Source organism: Vulpes lagopus, chromosome 3 (genome assembly GCF_018345385.1).
Source record: "Vulpes lagopus strain Blue_001 chromosome 3, ASM1834538v1, whole genome shotgun sequence".
NCBI classification, from domain to species: domain Eukaryota; kingdom Metazoa; phylum Chordata; class Mammalia; order Carnivora; family Canidae; genus Vulpes; species Vulpes lagopus.
In genome coordinates, this window is record NC_054826.1 from 65,808,707 (window position 1) to 65,830,066 (window position 21,360).

The 21,360-nt window shown below is 44.5% G+C and overlaps 1 protein-coding gene and 1 non-coding gene across 5 annotated transcripts in view; one reads left to right on the forward strand and one right to left on the reverse strand.

Moving 5' to 3' along the window:
* LOC121487487 (prosaposin) overlaps window positions 1-21,360 on the forward strand; it is a 40,400-nt gene that overhangs the window by 13,052 nt on the left and 5,988 nt on the right. For 2 of the 4 annotated variants that reach the window (XM_041749273.1, XM_041749276.1), the window contains exons 2-8: window positions 11,282-11,415; window positions 13,661-13,735; window positions 14,300-14,425; window positions 15,528-15,728; window positions 16,347-16,490; window positions 17,811-17,867; window positions 20,071-20,079. In XM_041749273.1, coding sequence (XP_041605207.1) covers window positions 11,282-11,415; window positions 13,661-13,735; window positions 14,300-14,425; window positions 15,528-15,728; window positions 16,347-16,490; window positions 17,811-17,867; window positions 20,071-20,079 — 746 coding nt within the window. The remainder of the gene's footprint in view (window positions 1-11,281; window positions 11,416-13,660; window positions 13,736-14,299; window positions 14,426-15,527; window positions 15,729-16,346; window positions 16,491-17,810; window positions 17,868-20,070; window positions 20,080-21,360) is intronic. The other 2 variants (XM_041749274.1, XM_041749275.1) reach the window with 2 other exon arrangements.
* Window positions 12,149-12,252, reverse strand: LOC121488509. The gene has a single exon (XR_005987128.1). It is a non-coding gene; the product is annotated as a U6 spliceosomal RNA (small nuclear RNA).

Consider the following 21,360-nt stretch of genomic DNA (forward strand, 5'->3'; position numbering starts at 1 on the left):
CATAAATTAGATTGAGGGAGATACTAGAGAAAGTTCTTTTGGCCAGTCTTTGTGATGTCACTTGTCACAGTAAAAACAAACAAACAAAAAAATCCTGTACCAGTGGTGATGAGATGCTGTTCTGCAATTGTAGGCATTGATACCAGAGGTCACATGGCTTCGTATCTCACAAGGAATAAAACTTAAGGTTTGGGGGCAGCCCGGGTGGCTTAGCGCCACCTTCAGCCCAGGGCATGATCCTGGGGACCCCGGATCCAGTCCCATGTTGGGCTCCTTGCATGGAGCCTGCTTTTCTCTCTGCCTGTGTCTCTGTCTCTCTTCCTCTCTGTGTCTCCCATGAATGAATGAATGAATGAATGAATACATACATACATACATACACACATAAATAAAATAAATAAATAAATAAATAAATAAAATCTTAAAAAAACTTAAGGTTTGTCTTATGGGATCGCATGTTATCTAGGTTTTGGGTGCCTTTCAGAGCTCTTCTCCCTCTTCCTTTTCCCTCCCACGCTCAGTCTCTGGTGCCTTATGTAGCTCAGAACCTTTGCATTTTGTATTCTACCTGCCTGGACCCTCTTTCTCTTGAGATGATACATGTGGATTCCTCCCTCTACTCAGTTGTCTGCTCAGTTGTTGCCTTCTCAGTTCCCCACTGCTCTGTCCAAATGGCCATGCCATCCTGCTCTAGTTTTGTTTTTCCTTTGACCTTGCTGCATTTTTCTTCATTGCACTCACCACTACCTGGCATTCTGTGATATGTGTATTTGTTTTGATCACTTGGTATATCTGCAGCCAAGTGACTCTGCTCTGCCCGTAATAGGTGCTTAGATTTGCTAAATGGGAGTGTGAGGTACAGCCAAGTGGATTTCAGCCCAGGAAGTGCTGAGGTTAATTGCACGAAACTTCGATGTTAGTAGTGCCAAGTCTTTGTCACAAATAAAAACATCTTTTTAAAAATTTACTGAAAATAGTTTTAAGAGTTTGTGTCTTGGAGTTGACAAATTGGCAGTGAATTTGAGCTCAGATGAAATCTTGACCAGTTTATGTCCAGATTAGAGGGGCCCACAAACCTATTGGAAGGGGTGTTGTGTAGGCAGTAGAGATATAGGAGCCTAACAGAACTTAGATACTCTGGTGGCTGTGATTTGTGGTAAATCGGAAAAGGGAACTAGCTATAATTTGAGAAGTAGTTTTCTCTCTGTTGGGTTTCAAAAATTGGCTGTTTGTAAATGGTGGCTCTAAAGCTTTTTGGTGTCTGCATCCCTGTATACTCGTGAGTTATTGAGGGACCCCAAAGAGCTTTTGTTTATGTGGGCCCTAGCTTTCAATATTTATCATCTTACATAAATTAAGCTGACAATTAAAAAATAATCCTTTAGAAATGGTAAACATGTTAACGTATTACAATTTTAGTGAAAAAAAACTTTTTTGAAACACAGACATGGTAAGTGAGAAGAATGGCTTGTTTTACCTTTTTGCAGTTTTTCTAATACCTGGTTAGATTCTCTGCTGCTGCTGCATTCAGTGTGCTGCCATTTACCTGCCATATGCCTCCAGAAAAACTCCACTGCACATTTGGGAGTAAATGAGTGACAAAGGCAGCTAACACCTTGGCATTACTACTGTTACGACACTTTTGAGTTCATAGACGTCCTGAAGGATGATTTAATCCTCCCAATTGCCCTGTGAGGTGAGAGCAACTGAATCAGAATGCTAGGGCATCCTAATATCCTGCCCTAATCTGTGCTGTGGTCTGAAGTGTAGATTTTGACATTTCAAATGAAGGATGGTATTCCTGTTCCTAAGGTGAGTCAAAAGTAACCTTTATAGTTGACATATTTATATGTATTTGAAACTTTTTAGTTAATGATCTTGTGGGACAGGCTCAGAGCACTGAAGTTCCATATTAGTGGGGTTTGCATGAAATCTTTCTTAGCGTATTATTCTACAAGTGTGCTGAGATCACTCAGCCTGCTAGCAGGGATGGGGTATAGCCCATGCCAGTTTCTAGCTGACTGAATCAACTTCTGTGCAGCACCCGGGCCAGAACTAGGACTATGTAGATGTGATGCTGCCCTCTGCCTGGACCTATTCACCTGACTGGACCCTGAGCAGTTTGGCCAAGGGCTCATTTCTTCATGGTCCAATTGTGGCAGCATCTTATCTAAGGTAATTGAAGTTCATCTCTGATCATTACCTGATAGGTTTGATACTTGGAAGAAGAGCTTTGCTAGCATATATTGGATTGGAGTGCTATCAAACGAACTAGGTAGGAATTTCTCTTCTCAAAATTAATTATGCTACATTGCATCACTCTTATGCAATCTAAGAGGTTTGCATTCTTGTCCCTCAGTGTCTCAGTTAATGATTGCACAAACTGATTTGCCTGATGACTCTCTTGCTTTCTCTGCGTAGATCAGTGTTTTGTCCTGGAATGGTCTTGCTTGTGAGAAAGATTAAGGAGCAAGAGGAGGGAAAAATTGAGGGAGAGGGGAAATAGGGAAGAACTTTTGTCTTAGATACACAACTAATGGCTTACTGGGGCTGGAGGTGATGGGCGTCAGCCAAATCAGCTCATTACAGATTTCTTTTGTAATAAGAGCAATCTTTGGGCTTTACTTCCTTCAGATCAAGGCAGGCTGCTTTTGAGCACATGCTATTCTGAATGATTAAAACGTTTTTATTCTACTCTGCAGAATGTTTTCAGAAGCAGGATCCTATGAAGAAGAGACAGGTCCCTCTGCCATAGAAGCCAGCTCTCAGATGGAGCAGTTGGTGTTGAGTGCAGTGGTTTATTTCCTGCAGGATCTAAGTGCATGAATTCCGAGAAATGTCTGAATGCAGGGAGCCTGAAGTAGATGCTGCCCCTCCCTGGGTCAGCTTGTCTTGGTTGCCTAGCAGCCTGCCTGTTTCCATGGTGCTCCGTTACCAAGGCCGCAGATCCATTGCCCTGTGGAATGTCTGCTCTGATCACTGGTACTGCAAAGCTGCTCGTATTTTCTTTTATTCTTTTTTTGGTAACTAGACTCTGAACGGTATTTAGCATATGTTATCTAAGATATTTACTGGGGAAAAACAATGGATAAAAGAGTAAGACTGTTCTAACATATGGAATATAAGGTGCACCTTCTAGGAAAGGTGGTCCCCTTCATTCTGAGAGTGTTTTTGAAAACCTTTGGTGGCTACATTGTGTATGTAGGTTTTTAAATGTCCTTATAAAGACTTGTTATTTTGGGACTCTTCTGGTAGATGATTAAGCTGGTATTTAGTTAGGCTTAGGTTTGATTTGAGATAAGAGACTTAGAGTAGTAGTGGCTTAAATACAATAGAACCATCCCTAACCTTCCACAGGAAGTTCAGGAGCTGACCTTCCAGGGCTAGTGTCTGGTGAGGGACTGGGTCCTTGAGGTTTAGCCCCTTTCTTCATGAGTGCTAAAGATCCAGCCATCACACTTGTGTTTAAAGATGTGAGACCTCTACTAGCATCCCATTACGCATGTGGCTTCATGGTCAGACCTTGCTGCAAGGGAGACTCGGAAATGTAGTCTTTTAAATCTTGGCAGCCATGTGTGTAGCTAAAAATCCTTAGTTCTGTTCCTGTGAAAGGAGTGGAGAGTGGCTATAGGAACAACTTGTCTCGTGACCAAACTGGAGTTCCTCGCTTGGGTTTGCAAGAGAGCCAGTCACTGAGACATCAGGTTTGCAGCTAGGGAGGAGTTTGAGAGCTAGCCAAACCAGGAGACAAGAGAGCAAACCTTAAATACTCTTCCCTGAAGGGGGAGAGAACATGTTTTTTATAATCATAGGGGTTGAGGTTACATATATTGATGAAAAGGGCAGGGACACATGACTATTCATGAGGAAAGGTGGAGTATGTGCATTGAGTAAACATATCTGTGACATATCCCATGTTCATTTTGGGGTGGGGACATAAAATGAGGAAAAACTGGGATCCTGATGTCAGATCGGTCATCTTAGGAGCAGAAGAGGGTCTGGGGGTTATGTGCGATCTCCGAGAGCCCATATAAACTGGAAAGGGTCTCTGCTTCTATCTCAGGTAAGGAATGCAGGGCCTGGCTTATTCCTAGGCTGGAACCTTATCTGTGACCTTCAGCCCAGGCCTGTGCAGGGACATCTAGTGTATTTGTTAGATCTGAAAAGAAACAACAGTTGATTAGGGAGAAACAGGCCTATTAAAAACAAGCTTTAGATTTCCTGATAGTTTCAACCTTATTAACCCTATGGGATACAGTTTGTTTCTGCCACATTGGGCAGTAATTATTCCTGAAACTGATGGTAAGGTTTAAATTTTTTCTGACTTTAAAAGTAACATGGAGAAAAATTATACCATGTTATAAAATCAGAATGTGAATGCCTTCAGTTGGTGGTTCTTCCTCTCAAGTCCATCATTAACAATTAGGTGCGCTACTAACTGCGCTTCGTAGGTACCAGACACTGTCCTTTCTCTGCTTTCTCATTGATTTTCACAGAACTCCTGAGAAAGGAGCACTCTTTTTTTTTTTACCCTATATTTTTCCCACATGATTGTGGCCTAAGTAATTGACCAGTTCTTGGCTTTAGTTCGTAGATAGCAGAGCAGGGGGTTTCAGTCAGTCTGGTCTACTCCCCAATATGCAGGGCACCAGTCATTTTGTCATATACCTCCTCATCCTTCCAAAAAAAAAAAAAAAAGGTTTTTAGGGGGCTCTATAAAAGATGGGTTCCAGAAATAATTTGAAATATGACAACTATATCAGGTTTAGAGGAAAATAAGCCCATAGCTCCAGTGCCATGAATTATTGAGAGGATTTCATCTGTAATGATTTTAGCACTTTGCTGGGCACCTCTCATTCTTGCTCCTGCAAACCTCTTATTCAGCACATAGCGTCAACTCCCGAGCTTCTAACAATAGAGCCTATGTTTCCCTCTGTGTGACTAACCGACAGCTTCTGAGGATTTTAGATATAACTCTCTAGGTCTTTGAGCTGCCAGTTAAGTCCTTGATAAAATGCAGAGTAAACCAACAGAATAGCTTGGATTCTGCTATTAGTGGGAGCATCTGTTTGGGGCAAGGAACTGGATCAGAGAAAGGTCCTGCTGTTGTTTACTACAGTTGGTGGTGATGATGAATATCACTTACTGGACTTCTGTAGCATACTAGCCCTGCTCTGTGTTTTACAAATATTGGTTAATTTGTATAAACTCCTAGGAGTACTAGTAATAAGCCCATTTTGCAGATTGGAAGCCTGAAGTCTTAAGGTCACCTGACTAGAATTGGTGGAGGCATGATCTGAGCCCTTGACTGTCTGATTTCAAAGCCAGCCTGGTAGGGGAGCTGAGATAGTGGATAATTGAGAATGCCAGAGAGATGCTCATAAAGGCGTGATGGCTGAGAGATGTAATGTTCTGGCAGTTGAAAGTGTGTAACTGTGTCATTGTGATTCTCAACAATCCCACCAGTAGCTACATCTTTATTTTACGGATGAAGAACAAGCTCAGGACAGCGATTGGGTGAAGGTCATTTATTTGAGTGGGACTTGGAGGCAGATCTGGTTTTCTTTTCAGTATCTCACATTTGAAAAACATTTCATTTAGGTGGTGGGTCAGTTACCTTAGATTTCTCCATTTCTAAGCACAAGGTTTAGTTTCTTTTGGAAAAAATCATCACACCTAAAACAACATGGCTCTAGTGAGTTCTCCCTGCCTTCCAGGCTCACTGAGATTTTTTTTTTGTGTGTGTGTGTCTATGTAGAGTCTAGCTGCCGTAAAGCCCATTTCTGGTGTAGCTCATGGCAGCCGATCTCAATACAGTAAAATTCCATCATAGCCTATTTTTTTTTTTTTTTTTTAATAAATGACCTACATGTGAGTCATTTAGAACATGGCTATTTTCTTCTAGGCCTGGGGAGTCAAAAGGAAACACAGTGCACCCATCCCTTTGCTAAGGAAATACAATTGAAGTTCTGTGTCTCAAAAAACAACACAAAGCCCATCTGTCTTTAAGGAAACTTGCCTATAGGGTTTTAGTGTCTCTGAAATGGTAATTTCTCTGATCTCTGTTGTCATTGAGAGCTCAAATGGCAGGCCTCAGAACTGAGGGGGGCTGGTGCCTGGTTTGCCATTAGGAGTGTTTGTGTCTTGGGGATCCCTGGGTGGTGCAGCGGTTCGGCGCCTGCCTTTGGCCCAGGGCGCGATCCTGGAGACCCGGGATCGAATCCCACGTCGGGCTCCCGGTGCATGGAGCCTGCTTCTCCTCTGCCTGTGTCTCTGCCTCTCTCTCTAACTATCATAAATAAATAATAATAAAAAAATTTTTAAAATTTTTTTTATTATTATTTATTTATGATAGTTAGAGAGAGAGGCAGAGACACAGGCAGAGGAGAAGCAGGCTCCATGCACCGGGAGCCCGACGTGGGATTCGATCCCGGGTCTCCAGGATCGCGCCCTGGGCCAAAGGCAGGCGCCGAACCGCTGCACCACCCAGGGATCCCAATAAATAAAAATTAAAAAAAAAAAAAAAAAAAAGGAGTGTTTGTGTCTTAACATATTTAATTAGAACTCTTGAGGAGGTCAGGCACACATTCTAAGAACTTTCTTAGAGTTCAACTTATTGTCTCAAAAGAAGGAAGTTGGTATTTGGGGGCAGAGTGTGGGAGAATGAGAATAGAGATGAAAGCTTTGCTGAGAACATGTTTTGAGAAATAACTCATCAGAAAGTGGTTTAGGATTTTTTTATGTATTGGTTATGTATAGACACTGAAAATGTCATTTGGTTCATTCTTATAGGAGTGAAGGTGTGTAGCCCCTCAGAGGACTTCTAGTCCTGCTCATCACGCAGGATTTCTCTTCCCACAGAATTCCTTGGAGGTTCAGCATTTTGTTTCTGCACGGTTCCTTCTGCTTTTGGAGCGGTCATCATCTAACGAGGCAGCCCATTCCCTCTTTATAACCCTGTGGATGGCCCCTACCTGGAGCCGTCATCTGTTTCCCTTAACCTCTACTCGCAGCTCTGATCGCTGGGTCTGAGGCCACACAGCGGATCTGCCCCCGGATCTGCCCCCGCGTGATAGGTGGAAAGCCTCCTTCCCCTATGAAAATAGCATTGTTTCTAAGAGACGTTCTCTCTCCCAGTTAACACCTCAGTCTTGTAGGGGCATCAGGAATGGTGTCACGCGTCCTCACCCTCCCAACCTGCTGTGCTTGTCTCTGACTCTGGGAAGCAAAGCACACAGGTGTGTTCTTTGTGCTGCCCCTCAGCGGGCTTGTGTTCACATTTACGTTTAATCCTCTGAGTTTCATTTTCCCAGCTGTCTGTTCTTGTGGAATCTTTTTGTTAGCTTCTCTCTGAGTCTTGGTTGCTACTGCTTCTTGCTTGGAATTTTTGGTGTGAGCTTGCATTCCAGTTAGGTGCCCCGTCATCTGAATTCCCCTCCTCCTTTTGTCAGTTCTTCTGCTCTATGACGCCTTGGTTTTTAAGACACTAGTGTGAGCTCTTGCCCACAGGGTGAGTTTTCACACAGGGATGAGTGTGTCAGATGAGGTCTTCTTGGTTGGGCCTGGGGTCTCTCTGTGCAGCCTGGCTTGGGAGAAGACAAAGATTTCTCTCCTCCTTTGGAATGTTCACGAATTCCGTTTTTCTCTCTCACCCAGTCTTTTGTATTTCTGTTTTTAGGGGCCAGTTCAAATTTCATTTTGAAGAAGCTTCCTCTAGCTCCCCTATGCAGTTAGTAATTTTGTTGCTCCAGGGCTTGTCATTCCCTGTGTTTCTGTTTACATACCACCATTTCTTCGGGGCCTGTCCCGTCCCACTGTGGAGTCAGAGACCCCAAGTGTGTCCACTTTGTTCTGCTGCTTGAGTGCACTGTTCTTGGCCCAGTCAGTGGAGTTTGGTAATCAGCCTTCATCTTCGTGGTTTTCCCACTTGGTTGGAGAAGAGCCATCCATGCTTGCTTTTAGAGCCTTCAGTCCACAGCTGGGATCTGACAGGTGTAGTGCATAAGAGCTCCCTGAAGTGGTGTGAGGATTTTGTGTCTAAATACATTTTCCGGGAAAAGGATTCATGTCTCAGTAGTGTTCTGACCCACTCTTTGGCTCCTTCACAGGGGATCAGGTCCTGAAATAAGCACCTGAACCCTCCCCAGGTGGCTCCCTGGCATCACCCATGCTTGCATTTCTGCCTCACATTGCCAATCCTGAGGATACACAGTTGTTTCTTTGTAAATACACATTAGGTCATTTTAGGACATTAGATTTGTTGTACACCACAGACTATTTGTATAAAGTGCAATTTTAAAAATTTGGCTTTAGGTTGGAGGTACATGGGAATGTCTTAGTGAGAATTTAATTTCTAGGAGCTGGGAGTTTAGTTTCATTTCTCATTGTCCATGTAATGTGTTGACTTTGAGGACATCATAGGTCTAACAGGTTGCCCACCATGCATTTTACTTCTGAAAGTTCTGAGGTGGGCTGTTGAGTAACAGTAACTGTTGAGGTTGGGAATGACTTGGCTGTTTGTTAGCTGGATGGATCACAAATAACCAGCTACCAGAAAAGACTTAGTCCAGAACAGTTTAGCTAAAACTGGTAACAAAGTCATTATTGCAAATGATTACTGTTTCAAGTTCCTTGAACTAGTGAACAAACTACAAAGTGTTCTTGCCTCTCAGGCCTAGCATGGTTTATCTTCCTCCCCAAGCCTGATAGATTTTGGCCCTTGTGGCCAACTCCTGGCTGGGATGGTTGGAGAAAACCCCCTGGGTTAAAGTCCTATTTGACTGTATATTTTTGAGACTGGAGATGGTAGTCGGGCCTTATGTAGGGAGGGCTGCTCACTGGCCCTGCCTTTCTCTCTGAACCCTGTGTGGCTCTGGTCAGCTATTGTCCCCCCCTCTTTCTTCCTGGCTTCCCTGTGTCTCACTCTGCATTCTTGGCTCATTTTTCATTTTGTAGCTTTCTGTTATTTTTCCGATTCTTTTCTTCCAGTTGCAGGTAGAACCAGTTGGTGTATTTTGGGTGCTTCTCAGGATTCTCCAGGGCCCTGTACCTGGAAGGAGCATGGGAGGCGCTGGTGGAACCTGTGGGCTGTGTGTGCTGTCTCTGTGATGACCCCCACTTCCCAGAACCCTGACCTACAGCCCAGGGCTGGCCTCAGCGTAGCGTAGCTACGTTATAGGTACTAAACTCCTGTGAACCATCTGGGGATTAGTATGAAATCTGCTGCATGTTTCCCGTAGAAACCGGAATCTAAGCCAACAGCTGTTGGAAGGTGGCCAGTTCAGTTGTGTTTGTGAACTGGTTATGGATGCAGTTTTTGCTGCAAAGGGGCATGAAAGGCTGTAACCTGGGTAGCAGATTAATAATTACTGCCGGTGTCTGAAAGGGTGCATATCATCTGGCTTAAGCTTTCTGCGGACCTGTGACTCAGTGTTTGTGTGAATAGTTCGTGGAATATAGCTTTGACCACATTTCATTGCCCTCTCCTGGAGTGAGAGCACCTACCAACCTCCGTGTTTTGTGTACTGTGTGTGCGTTCCCTGTCTGTAGGCTATCTGTGCCTTCTCATTGGCTTGTATTGAGCTGCGTGACTCCCGAGGTTCTCCCTCTGTTTCATGGGTAGCTGTGGGCTTTCTCCTCAGACTTGGGCCTTGTGTTACCTATTTACAGTAGAAGGTGGTTTCGCCCTACTGAGGTGTTTGCTGGAGTTAGCTGCCTGCACCATCACCCGTCTTCACCTGTCTTTGTGTAACCCGATGGAATCCATTGTTCTCTAGCCAAATTGTTGGCCTAGAGGTGAGGTTCCAAAGTCAAGGTTACTATAGACCTATTGTAAGAAACATAAGTACTTTCAAGGCATTTTATAAAATATTTTTGTAGAATTACTCACATACAACATAACACTGGGAGTTTCAGCCAACCACCCTGCTTTGTTATTCTGTTTTTTTATACAACTCCTACATAATTTCCTATTCTTGGGTTTTTTTTTTCTATTTGATATATAATTTTATACTTAACAGCTACATATTCTTTTTTTTTTTTTTTTACATATTCTTTTTAGTAAGAGTATCATTAGTTTTTCCTCTCTATTTTTGGTCATTCAAGTTATATCTACTTTTATTTTTAGTATTGTGAATTACATTTAATAAGTATATTTATGCATATCATATTTTGCCTCTTGGATTGCTGTATTTCCTTAAAATCTATTTCTAGAAGTGGGTTACTTTTTTTTTTTTTTTAAAGTAGGCTCCACACCCAGCCTGGATCCCAATGTGGGGCTTGAACTCATGACCCTGAGTTTAAGAACTGACCTGAGATCAAGAGTTGGATGCATAACCGACTGAGACTGAGCCTCCAAGGCAACCTTGAAAGTGGATAACTTTTTTGAAGAGGGATTTTTTTCCATTTTTTGAAATATATTAATATATTAAAAAGTCCTGACCAATCACAGCCTTACAAATGTATATTTTACTACAACCTTGTCACTTTTTCCCTCCTTGGCTAATTTAACTTTCAAAATTTGGCACCTTCTTGCTGTAACCTGCATTTCTTTGGTCCTAGGTGACTTGTACCTTTCCTGTGCTTTCCCAGTTTAATGTGCTTGTGACTGTTGCCTGAGTCCTTTCTTCATTACCACAGCAGATGCCATGCTGTGCACCTGACTTTGAGTAGACACATGTTCACCGTATCACGTTTGTTGTGATACCGAAGTGGATTATGGAGGATTTTTTGTTAGTAAATTTGTTTATGAGCATGTGTTCACAAAGTTAGATTTGTAAAAGGGCTCTTCTACTAGAATGTTAAGAATCGTTTTTGTAATAAGGATATGAACCTTGTTTTCCCTATAGATTAATAAAAAACTTAATTTGTCATTCTACAGGAGTTTAAAATTTTGTATAATCTGTCAGGTTTACTCCTTTGATTTCTTTTTTTTTTTTTTTTTAATTTTTATTTTTATTTTTATTTTTATTTTTTTACTCCTTTGATTTCTTTTATTACTTCATGGAAGATTCTTAAGGTTCTAAAGATTAAAAGGCCTGGTACAGTTTAGAAATAGTTTGAGAGGAAAAAAGCAAACCAGATAAATTAGTCCCCCTCAGTCCTGTGACTTTGACTGAAGGTGGTCACCGAGCTTCTGGCCTGGAGCCAGTGGCGCTGTGGTTCGTGTGGCACGCCGCTGGGTGAGGGACCGTGCCGCTGTCCAGCTCAGTGCCTGGGCTAGTCCTTCCCCCTGAGTAGGTAAGTGAGGTTGGCTACCTTCTCATGATGGTCTTTCTTTTAGCTCTAGCCAGCCCTGTCCTAGGCCTGAAAGAATGTACCAGAGGTTCGGCGGTGTGGTGCCAGAACGTGAAGACGGCGGCCGATTGCGGGGCCCTGCAGCACTGCCTGCAGACTGTGTGGAACAAGCCGACGGTGGTAAGTGCCGCTGGTGCCGTCCTCTATCTCTTCATATTGGGCTGTAGCTGTTGCCATTTGCCAAGTGCTTTCCCTTGCTTCGTTTGCTCCTCACGGTGGCCCTGCGAGGGAGGCAGGACCTGTTGCAGGGTGAACCCATTGTAGTACAGTGGAAACAGTCGCAGAGCGGTGAGGGTTCTGTTTCCCCGAGGTCACTGAGTCTCTTGGAGGCAGAGGATGAGGCCTGCCCACGGCCCCCACTGTGTGCACACCATGCCACCTCCCGGGCCTCTGGGTGCACCACCTCTCCACGCCAGGTGAAGGACCAGGAGGTATGCAATTTCTGTTCCCGGGCCTTGGATGCGTGGGCAGAGCTCCATCCTAGGTCACTCCAAAAAGTAGATGCTAGGGGTGCCTGTGTGGCACAGCCAATTAAGTATCCGACTGTTAGTCATGATCTTGGGGTCATGAGATTGAGCCCCGTGTTGGGCTCTGCACCCAGCGTGGAGTCTGCTTGAGTTTTTCCCTCTGCTGCTCCTCCCCGCATGTGTGTGTGCATGTTCTCTTTCAAATAAATGAATATATCTTTAAAAAAAAAAAGTGCTAAACTTTTGAAGTCCTTCTCCACTTTTTTGGCATTTTTCACCCTCTGCCTCTCAGGCAGATCACTAATTCAAACTCTAGAGTTTAGTAGCTATTTAAAATTTTATTTCTAGCTACAGCCAAACTGGAAAAGATGCTGATTTTTTTTTTTTTAAATATAGAACACTTCATAAATTTGCGTGTCATCCTTGCTTAAGGGCCACACTGATTTCTGTATCATTCCAATTTTAGTAGATGTGCTGCTGAAGTGAGCATGATGCTACTGATTTTTCATCTAAATGGTGTTAAATATAGCATATTAATGTGGAGCTCTCAATACTCATGGAGAATTACTCCAAGATGACAAAGCTCATTCTTCCTGCGACCTGACCCCTCTCAGGAGATGGCTGAGCTTTGCTGGCCGTACCAGCTGATTGCAGAACATGCTTGTGGCTCGCTCTGCGAGGTGCCACCTCCTGTGGCACAGGCCCACTTTGCCTGGATTTCCAGATCTAAAACTTGTCACTAGTGGCCGCAGGTGCTTCTTCTCTTCATTAAGAGAAGAAAATTAAAAACCCTGTTCTTTTAGAAATAGTGTCTGAATTCGTCAGGCCTCTACCCTCTGTGGCCAAAATTACTTTCTGATTTGGTTTTCAATTTACTTCTCATCTTGTTTTTAACATGATTTCCGCTTTTCAAATTCAGCATGTGACAAGGGGGAAGGGGACTTTTGCTCTTTCTGACAGGACAGTTTCGTGGGTGCCTGAATCTGGTAGTAGCCTGATGAGGCCCAAAGGTTCAAATTGATTTTTTCTTTAAGTTTATTTTTACTTGTTAGTGGGCAAGAGAACCACAAACAGGGGGAGGGAGAAGGGAGAACTGAGTGGGGAGCCAGACATGGGGCTTGATCCCAGGACCCTGAGATCGTCACCTGAGCTGAAAGTAGATGCTTAACTGGCTCAGCCACCCAGGTCCCCTTAAATTGATTTTTTTCAATGCAGTTTAGTTCACAGGTCTTCCTTCATCTCACCCACATGTGTTAGTTCCTTCCTTCTTCATGGGGTATAAATCAGTTGCCCTCAAGAAGGGAGGTTCTCACGAACCTCAAGAAGCAGCTAGAGTCTCCATGTTTGGGGCCACATAGAGCTGTGGGTGTTCAGGCTTATCAGGGGACAGGCACGCTGTTTTTAAGCTCTGGGGTGGTGACATATGGCTTTCAGGTGAGCATACCTGCACCTGCATGGTGGGAGGTGGATATAGTGCAGGAGGTAGTGCCAGTGTCTGCTTGGGCTTCTCTGTCCCACCCCCCTTTTACTCTGTGATAGTGATATTGGCCCCAGGTGACCGACTGACTTTCTCTGTTTTTTTCCACCCTTTCAAGCCTCAGTTTCCTCCTGGAACTGCTGTGAGCATTAACACGACATTTGGCCTGTGCCATATGTGCTGAGGTATAGAGGGTACAAGAAAAGGGTATCTACCCTGTAGAAGCACAGTGTTCTGGTCAGTCCCATCTGCTGATTCTTCCCCTGTGGCGTCCTTGTACTTCTCATCTAGATTGAGGAACCAGGCTGTGCCAGTGTGGCAGACATCCCTGGGTAGATAGGACAGAGGCCAAGGGGCTTTTTAGCTGTAGACTTACGTCCTACAAATACGGATCTCTCTCCCTCATGTTCTTTCCTCTTAGAAATCCCTTCCCTGCGACATATGTAAAGATGTTATCACTGCAGCTGGCGACATGCTGAAAGACAATGCCACTGAGGTGAGCCGTCATGAGTATGTGTGACTACGTGTGAGCAGTGGCTGTGTGGCCATGTGTGTCTGTTCCTTCAGAGATTGTCTGTGGCTTTGGGGGTCTAAGGAGGAATGGTCTAAGTCCAGGTAGGAAGTAGTTCAGATCTTCTGAGCCACATACTTTTTCTGTCCACCCCCCCCGCCCATCCTTTAAAAATGTAAAAGCCATCCTGTACAGCTACGGGCTATACAGAAACAGGCTGTGGGAGGTAACTTGCTGTCCCTGACTTTGGCATGTAAATGCCCAGGGTTGATGAGGATTTTTGTATTGCTTTTTGCTACCTTTTAGGTCCGTTTTGGCCATTTCTGCTCAGAAGTCCCTGAGCTCTTGAGACTGTAGGTCAGAGTAGCTTCATTTTGAGGAATGTCTGCTTTTTGCCTATTTATCTGATGGAGCCACAGCCACCCAGTGGCCCTCTCCCAGGCCTCTTCCCTGAGGCTGCTGTCTGTTGGGAGCCGTGGAGGTCCTCTGCTCTCGTTGTTTGCGGAGCAGAAGTCCATCCTGATCTCACCCTTGCCTGTATCCCCTTAGCAAGAGATCCTCGTGTACTTGGAGAAGACCTGTGACTGGCTGCCTAGTCCGAACCTGTCTGCCTCGTGCAAGGAGGTGGTTGACTCCTACCTTCCAGTCATCCTGGACATGATTAAAGGACAAATGGTACGTGGTGGAGAATAGACTCTTCCTTCAGGGAACTTCTGGGGCCCTGGGAGGTGCCAGACAATGATTAAAGCGAAAAGTCTTTTCATGGATTTGGATTTTCTCAGCAGCTTATTGCTACAGTTCTGACCTCTGAGATGGCTTTGGCCCAGCAGAACACTGTGCTTGTAACTTTCAAGATTGAGGGAGAGTCCAGGAGATGGGAACTTGGAGAATACTGAGGGAATTGTAAACTGCTGTAACGTTCATATATGTGCCCATTTGCTAACTCATGTCACATCTTTAGCTCTCCCTTTGAGCATACAATTCATTTCATTTCTGTGATTTTTATCCTGAGGAGTAATTGAGGGAATGTACTGGGGGGTTGAGCTATAGCAGAGTTCTGCCTGCATTTCAAATAAGCATCTACTGTGCATAAACCAAGTGCCACTGCACAGGTTGGGTTTTCAGCAACAGACAAGGGGCTGGCTGGGTTTTGTGGTATTTGGAAAGACCTTAAGAAGGTCGTAAAAGACCTTCTTTTTAAGAAAGAGGAGGTGCTTAAAACACAGGGCCAGCAGGCAGGAGTGTCCCGAGATTGGACCAAGGTTTTGGCAAGGATGGCATGGGTCACACCATGCAAGGCTCTCTTTAAGGATTACAAGTGCAATAGGAAGTTGTTGGAGGGCTCAAGGGGGAGGAGTGACATGATCATAGGTGCCTTCTCTAAAGGGTTCGGTCTAGCTCCCACCAGTTGGGAGTTGGAAGAGGGGAAGCTGGCGGGACAGTCTGTGTGAGATGTGTTGGAGCGTAGAGATGGACAGATGCACGTTCTGGTTCAGAGGAGAAACGGGCTGGACCTGCTGATGGAGGGCAGGGAAGGAGGGAGGAGTGAGGAACGTCTTCCAAGTTTCTGGCTTGAGCTGCTAGGAGCAAGGTCGGGGAGCAGGTCCCCCCCATTTGCTAAAGTGGAGATGGAGGGGGGAGCAGGTCAGGTGGTTTTGTTTGAGATGCCTGTGAGTCAGGCCAGGAGGTAAGGACAGGGCCTCATACAGGGGCACCAGCCGATGGTTTTGTTTCCCTCCGGGGAGAGCATTTCCAGCTGGACTTCTTTCCCCACTAGAGCCATCCTGGGGAGGTGTGCTCTGCTCTCAATCTCTGCGAGTCTCTTCAGAAGCACCTGGCAGAACTGAATCACCAGAAACAGCTCGAGTCCAATAAGATCCCGGAGCTGGATGTGGCTGAGGTGGTAGCTCCCTTCATGGCCAACATCCCCCTCCTCCTGTACCCTCAGGATGGCCCCCACAGTGAGCCCCAGCCAAAGGTAAGGCCATAGGCCCAGCCACCACGGGCCCCGTTTTTAATTGGATTACAGATGAGACGTGAGAGGGGCAGTGTGTGTGTGTGTGTGTATGTGTGTGTGTGTGTGTATGTGTGTGTGTCTGTCTATGTGCGTGCTCGTTTCTCAAACTGGGGGGCTTTTTCCTTTATCTGACACTGTAGGTACCTGAGCAGCCCTTCAAATGGTTGTGCCATGTTGGTTCTGAAGAACTTGGGATATTTAATATATGCAAACAGTTCTCTTTGTTCCAATTAAATTTTTTTGAAATCAGTGCTTAATTGATTTTAAGTCTTTTGATAATTTTAGAGCCTATAAAAACACAGAGCTGGGGCACCTGGTTGGCTCAGTCGGTAGTGTGTGCAACTCTTCATCTTGGGGTTGTAGATCCAATAGATCCAAGCCCTATGTTGGGTGGAGCCATTACTTAAGAAACCACCAACTTTAAAAACCCAGAACTGTTGAGTGAGACACTCTCTAGTGCTGTGGTCATGAGCACATGAGGAAATTTTCTTGGGAATTTGAAGCCTCTTTGTTATCATAGAAATATGCTGTGTTTACAGCCCCCCCCCCCCCCCCCCCCCCATCATTCTGTCTCTGCAGGCTGGTGGGGATGTTTGCCAGGACTGTATCCAGATGATCACTGACATCCAGACTGCTGTAAGGACCAACTCCACCTTTGTCGAGGCCTTGGTGGACCATGCCAAGGCACAGTGTGACCTCCTGGGGCCTGGCATGGCCGACATGGTGAGCCTTCTCTTTGTGCACAGGAGGGTGTTCTGGGCCAGGGAGCTTGGCTCTGGAGATAGGCATGGAGGAACTGAGAAAACTTCAGTTCTTGAGGTACTGTTGTTTTAAGTTCCAATCTCAGGGCTTTGAGGAAGAGATTGTTTATACAACTCCCATTTCCTTTTTCCCAGAAAGCATCTGGGAGAGTTGGTGGGTACTTAAATACTTTGTCGGTTAGCTGAATTCATGTATGTAACAAGATGCCTGGAGTAAAAAATAGTGGAAGGAGACCACTTTCGTGAAGATTTTTTTTTCCCCTGCCAGTCACTGTATGTATAAGAAACCACACTAGATTCCTTTATAGCCTCGTGTTAAAAAACCTGGCTGTTACATATTCATAATTCTAAGTGTGCTCTCCCCACAGCCAGTGGGGTTGTTGTCCATGGGAAGCCCTGTAGGCTGGCATGCGGGACACCTTCCTTACCTTGGTGAATGTTAGTCCTGCAGGGTAAACTCATTTTGTTAGGTGCTTAGAAAGTTTCACTTCTTGGATCCTGTTCGCATTAACCACATGCCTGTGAAATTGATAGGTAAAACCAAAATGCTAGTTTTGTACCTGGCAGCAGGGAAACATTGGCAGGACTGGATGTAGGGAAGCTGGTGATGATAACTCCATGGGTCTGGGATCGTAGAGCATCCTTCTTGGGTAGAAACGGCTGGTTCTGGAAGCTCTGGGTTCTTCTCTGTTGACTTCCTCTGGGCAGGAGTCTTTTGGCTTCCTTGGAGTATCTTTGTACATGGCCATGTTACCTTGGCTTCCCCACTTCATCCCTGCCTGCGGGCTATTATGCACTTTGACTTTCTCACTGTGGAGGCACTCAGTGTAACCAGAACTAGTCTGTGAGGGTCTACAGGAAATACCTAGACGCGGATGAAAATAGGTTGAGTTGAAAATCATCATAACTTGGTTCCTCCTGTGTTTAACTTTATAATCTTGTCCGGGAATCCATGAGTAGGTTTGAAAAGTCATTTCGGGTTTGTAGCAGCGTGTCTGTAGTAGCCACATTCAGAATTGCTCCTGAGTAGCTGCTCTGTGACCTTTGGGTGACTTTGGGCTGTAAAAGGAGATGGGAAGACTTCATCTCTTCTAAGGGCCTTTGGGACACATTTTCAAAACATCCTAGCACACCTTTTCCTACAAGGCATGAGATAAATTGCCATCTTTATTTCAAGATGCTTGTAAGACTCTACTCTTGGAAACTTGATAGTCCCCTGTTGACATTGCTAGGAAGGCTAGGATTTTGGTGTGTCACTAACTGCCTGTTTCTCTCTCCCCAGTGCAAGAACTATATCAACCAGTATTCTGACATTGCTGTCCAGATGATGATGCATATGGTAGGTGGCAGGGGAAGAAGCTCCTTGTTAGCATTCTTTGTCTCACACTTTGTAATCCCAAGGATTTTGAAAATTACATGGTTTAGTTTTCCTTTTCTCCCTTCAGATAATAAATTGAGTCAAAATGAACCTTTCTGACCAGTAGATTCTCTGACCACAACTCAGTACCCCCTCTTTACTTTCCCTAGCCGGGGGAAAGGCTGAAGCAGCTCAACCCCCAGGTGGTTTTCCTGGTGGCTCGTTGGCCTGTGCATATGTGAGCTGACCATCAGATTTCTAGTATCTGGCTTTCACCCTGGGATCCATGGGAATAGTCTGCTCTGTAGCTAGGCCAGGCCTGAGAATTGCTACATTGCAGCTTGAATTTAGAAGTGCAGGGAGTCCTGCCGGTCAGAGTCGGTCCTGCACCCTGCAGCAGTGTTAGCTGTAGCTGCTGCTTGAGCCTGTAACTCCTGCACTTGCTTCTGATGCATCCAGGTGGCAGGGGCGTCCCTCCGTTGTTAGAGGTAGAAGATACTGATTGTGGAAGTAAGCTAGCTAGCTCCATGCAGAAAACTGTGCTACAGAGCAGGGTGGTCTGAAGAGATTCTTACGTTGGGAATGGGCCCTGGCTTCCTGGATCTGAGCATTTGGGGTTGAGGAGGTGGGTTACACTTCTTGTCTCTCCATCCTGCTGACTTTCTGACTTGGTTGAGACTATGTTGAGTTTGTTCTCTAACCAGGGGTCAGCAGACCGTGGCCTACCACCTGTTTTTTGTAAAGTTTTATTAGAAAACAGTGATGCTCATTCCATTTCTTGCTGCGACAACAGAGTTGCAGAGTTGAGACCTGATGGCCTACACAGAAGATTTATCCTCTGGCGCTGCTGTTAATTGCTCAGGGGCTCCGTTCAGGCATAAGAGAGTTAATTTGGGATTATTACACCATACTTTATTCTAAAAATACAAAGATACTCAGCTAAAGTAGGAAATAAAAGTAAGCCTTTTTTTTTTTTTTAAAGTAAGCCTTTGATTTTGATTTGGTTAAATGCTTCCTCATCACTAACTAAAAATTTTCTCATTATAAAGAGTATAATAAACACAGATTTTTTTGAAAATACAGATAATACTTCCCAAATCAAAAATCATTTGTGGTTTAAAAAAATATCAGTGAGGTAATATGGTTATATAGTACTTCAGACTTTGTAGTTTGCATTATTTTGCTTACAAAACATTCTTGTACAAAATGATTTTTAAGTGGTTGCATAATCCACCGTTTGGGTAGCACATAATTTACATAACCAATCCTCTTTAGGTTGCTTTAAGGTTTGCCTTTGGGATCAAAAGCATGATGAAACCCCCCCCCCCCCCCCTTACTGTTAGATAGATATGCAGATCCTTGTTTCTCCTTCAGTACAGATAACTTGAACTGTAATTGCTGAGTCAAAGGGTAAGGCTTTTGATCTCTTGTCAAATTGGCCTTCTAGGCTTGCATTTGGCTACCTGGGGTAGTTGCCCTGAGGCCTAGGCAGCAGCAGGTGTGGTTCAGGATCCCTGACCCCTCAGAGTGTGTTTTATTTTTATATTTTTAATATATATATTTATATTTTTATATATGTGTATGTGTGTCTGTGTATATATATATATATATACATGCATATATATGTATATGTATATATATATATTATTTGGGGGCAGCAAAGCAGAGTTTATTGAGTAATAGTAAAAAGTTTATTGAACAAAACTCCTGAAGAGGGTGGGGACCTGAGAGATGTACATATACCTGCCCTGGATGTATTTTATATTATATAGCATATACCCCTGATTTGGGCAGTCCTGTGTCATGTTCCACTTGGCTGCATATCACCTTGCCTTCATGGTGGGCTTAGGCTTCTGAGGATGGAGAGCTCCTCATAACCTGGCATTTTCTGGGACCTGCTGCCCAGTGTTTTGAGTATGATTTGGTGTGTCAGGGGCATGGGGATAATGTACAGAAGCTGGACAGTGTGGTCTGTCCCTTGAGGGCCAGAATAGCTCTCAGGGCCCCCTGAAATGGTAGGAACAAGGTAGGATGCCTATTTGTGACTGCAAGTTTTCCCCTGAACTTCTGGTGATATCTTTACGCCTTCATTAACTGATTGTTGTTATTTTAATTTTTTCTTAACTGTTGTGTCCTTTCCTTTCTCTTATTTTCATCTCCGATTTCCTGTTTTTTTGTTCAACAGCAGGATCAGGTATGTGATGGGGAATTTGCTTGTAGTAGTGGTCTGCTGCTTGTTATAGTTACTTTGCTCTTTTTTTTTTTTTTTTTAATGGCATGATCTGTGTTAGGCTGGTGGGGGAGCTTCTGCCTTTCTCCCCTCTGATTTATCACTTGAGGTACTGAGGGTCTCCTTTCTCCTTCAAGAGGACAGAAAGAGAAGTCAGCAGGGCCTTGGAGTCCAGTTACAAACCAGCACTTAGCTGACCGTGTGCATGCCACTGGCATGATGATGGGAAGTGACGGGTACCCTGGAGATTCCTCAGCTTCCTTAACTGTAGGCCTGACTTTCGGTGGGACGCCTTGTTTTTGTCATGACTTGAGGGAGCATTGCATGTCTTCAGTGCTGTTTTCCGTGATCCCAGAAATGCTTCTGCTGCATGAGCATATCATTTGCAAATAGCGAGCAGACTGTTCCCGTCTGTTGGATCCAGAGAGTTGGAAACAATCTCTTGATTGTGGCTCTGCCCCTCTGGGTGATGGGGTCCTGCAGATCCTGGAGCCACATCAGACGGCTCAAGAGCCAGGCCAATGGTGGCGATAACATAGGGACTAAGCCCCCAGACCACACTTACTGAGCCAATGCCTCCTTCTGAGCACTGGTATCTCTTTTTTGCAAATTAAGAATTTTCAAAGGTGCTTTGAAATCTAATGGGAGAGAACTTGGGCTGAAATATCTGAATTTTTACCTGGGATGTCCCAGGGAGGGAGTAGAACAAAGTTCATCTGAGACAAAGCAGCCACACATCTCCTGAGTCTTTGTCTTTTTCTCTAAAAAGCTTTCTGTGTCTTTGGCCCCATTCTGGTTTTTTCCCCATTCTTAAAGTGTGCCAAAGACGGGATATTTAGGATACTTTCGGATTTCCCTATTTTACTTAATTCTAGAGACTTCTCAATATTAAAACAATGTGAACAATAGCCATGGTCTAGCTGTCTTGCATCACAGGTCTTGTGTTAGTGGTCCTGTCCTTCTGCTTTATGGTTTGGTGGTGGGAGGCAATTGCTCTCAGGCCCAGAGCTAGGTGTTGGTTGCATTTGGTTCACAAAGCATACAAAGCATATATGCTTTTCTCATTCTTGGCCACCATCATATTGAAATGGTCAGGGTGTCCAAGTCACCTTGTTTCCTGTGGTTTGGTATCTGGGTGGGAATGGGATCAATCTGGAGCTTCTGTGACCTGAAAGAATTCACTGGTTTGGGTCATTGGGTATTTGTGTGTACTGGGTTTGTGCAATTGTAAAAATAGAATGTAGT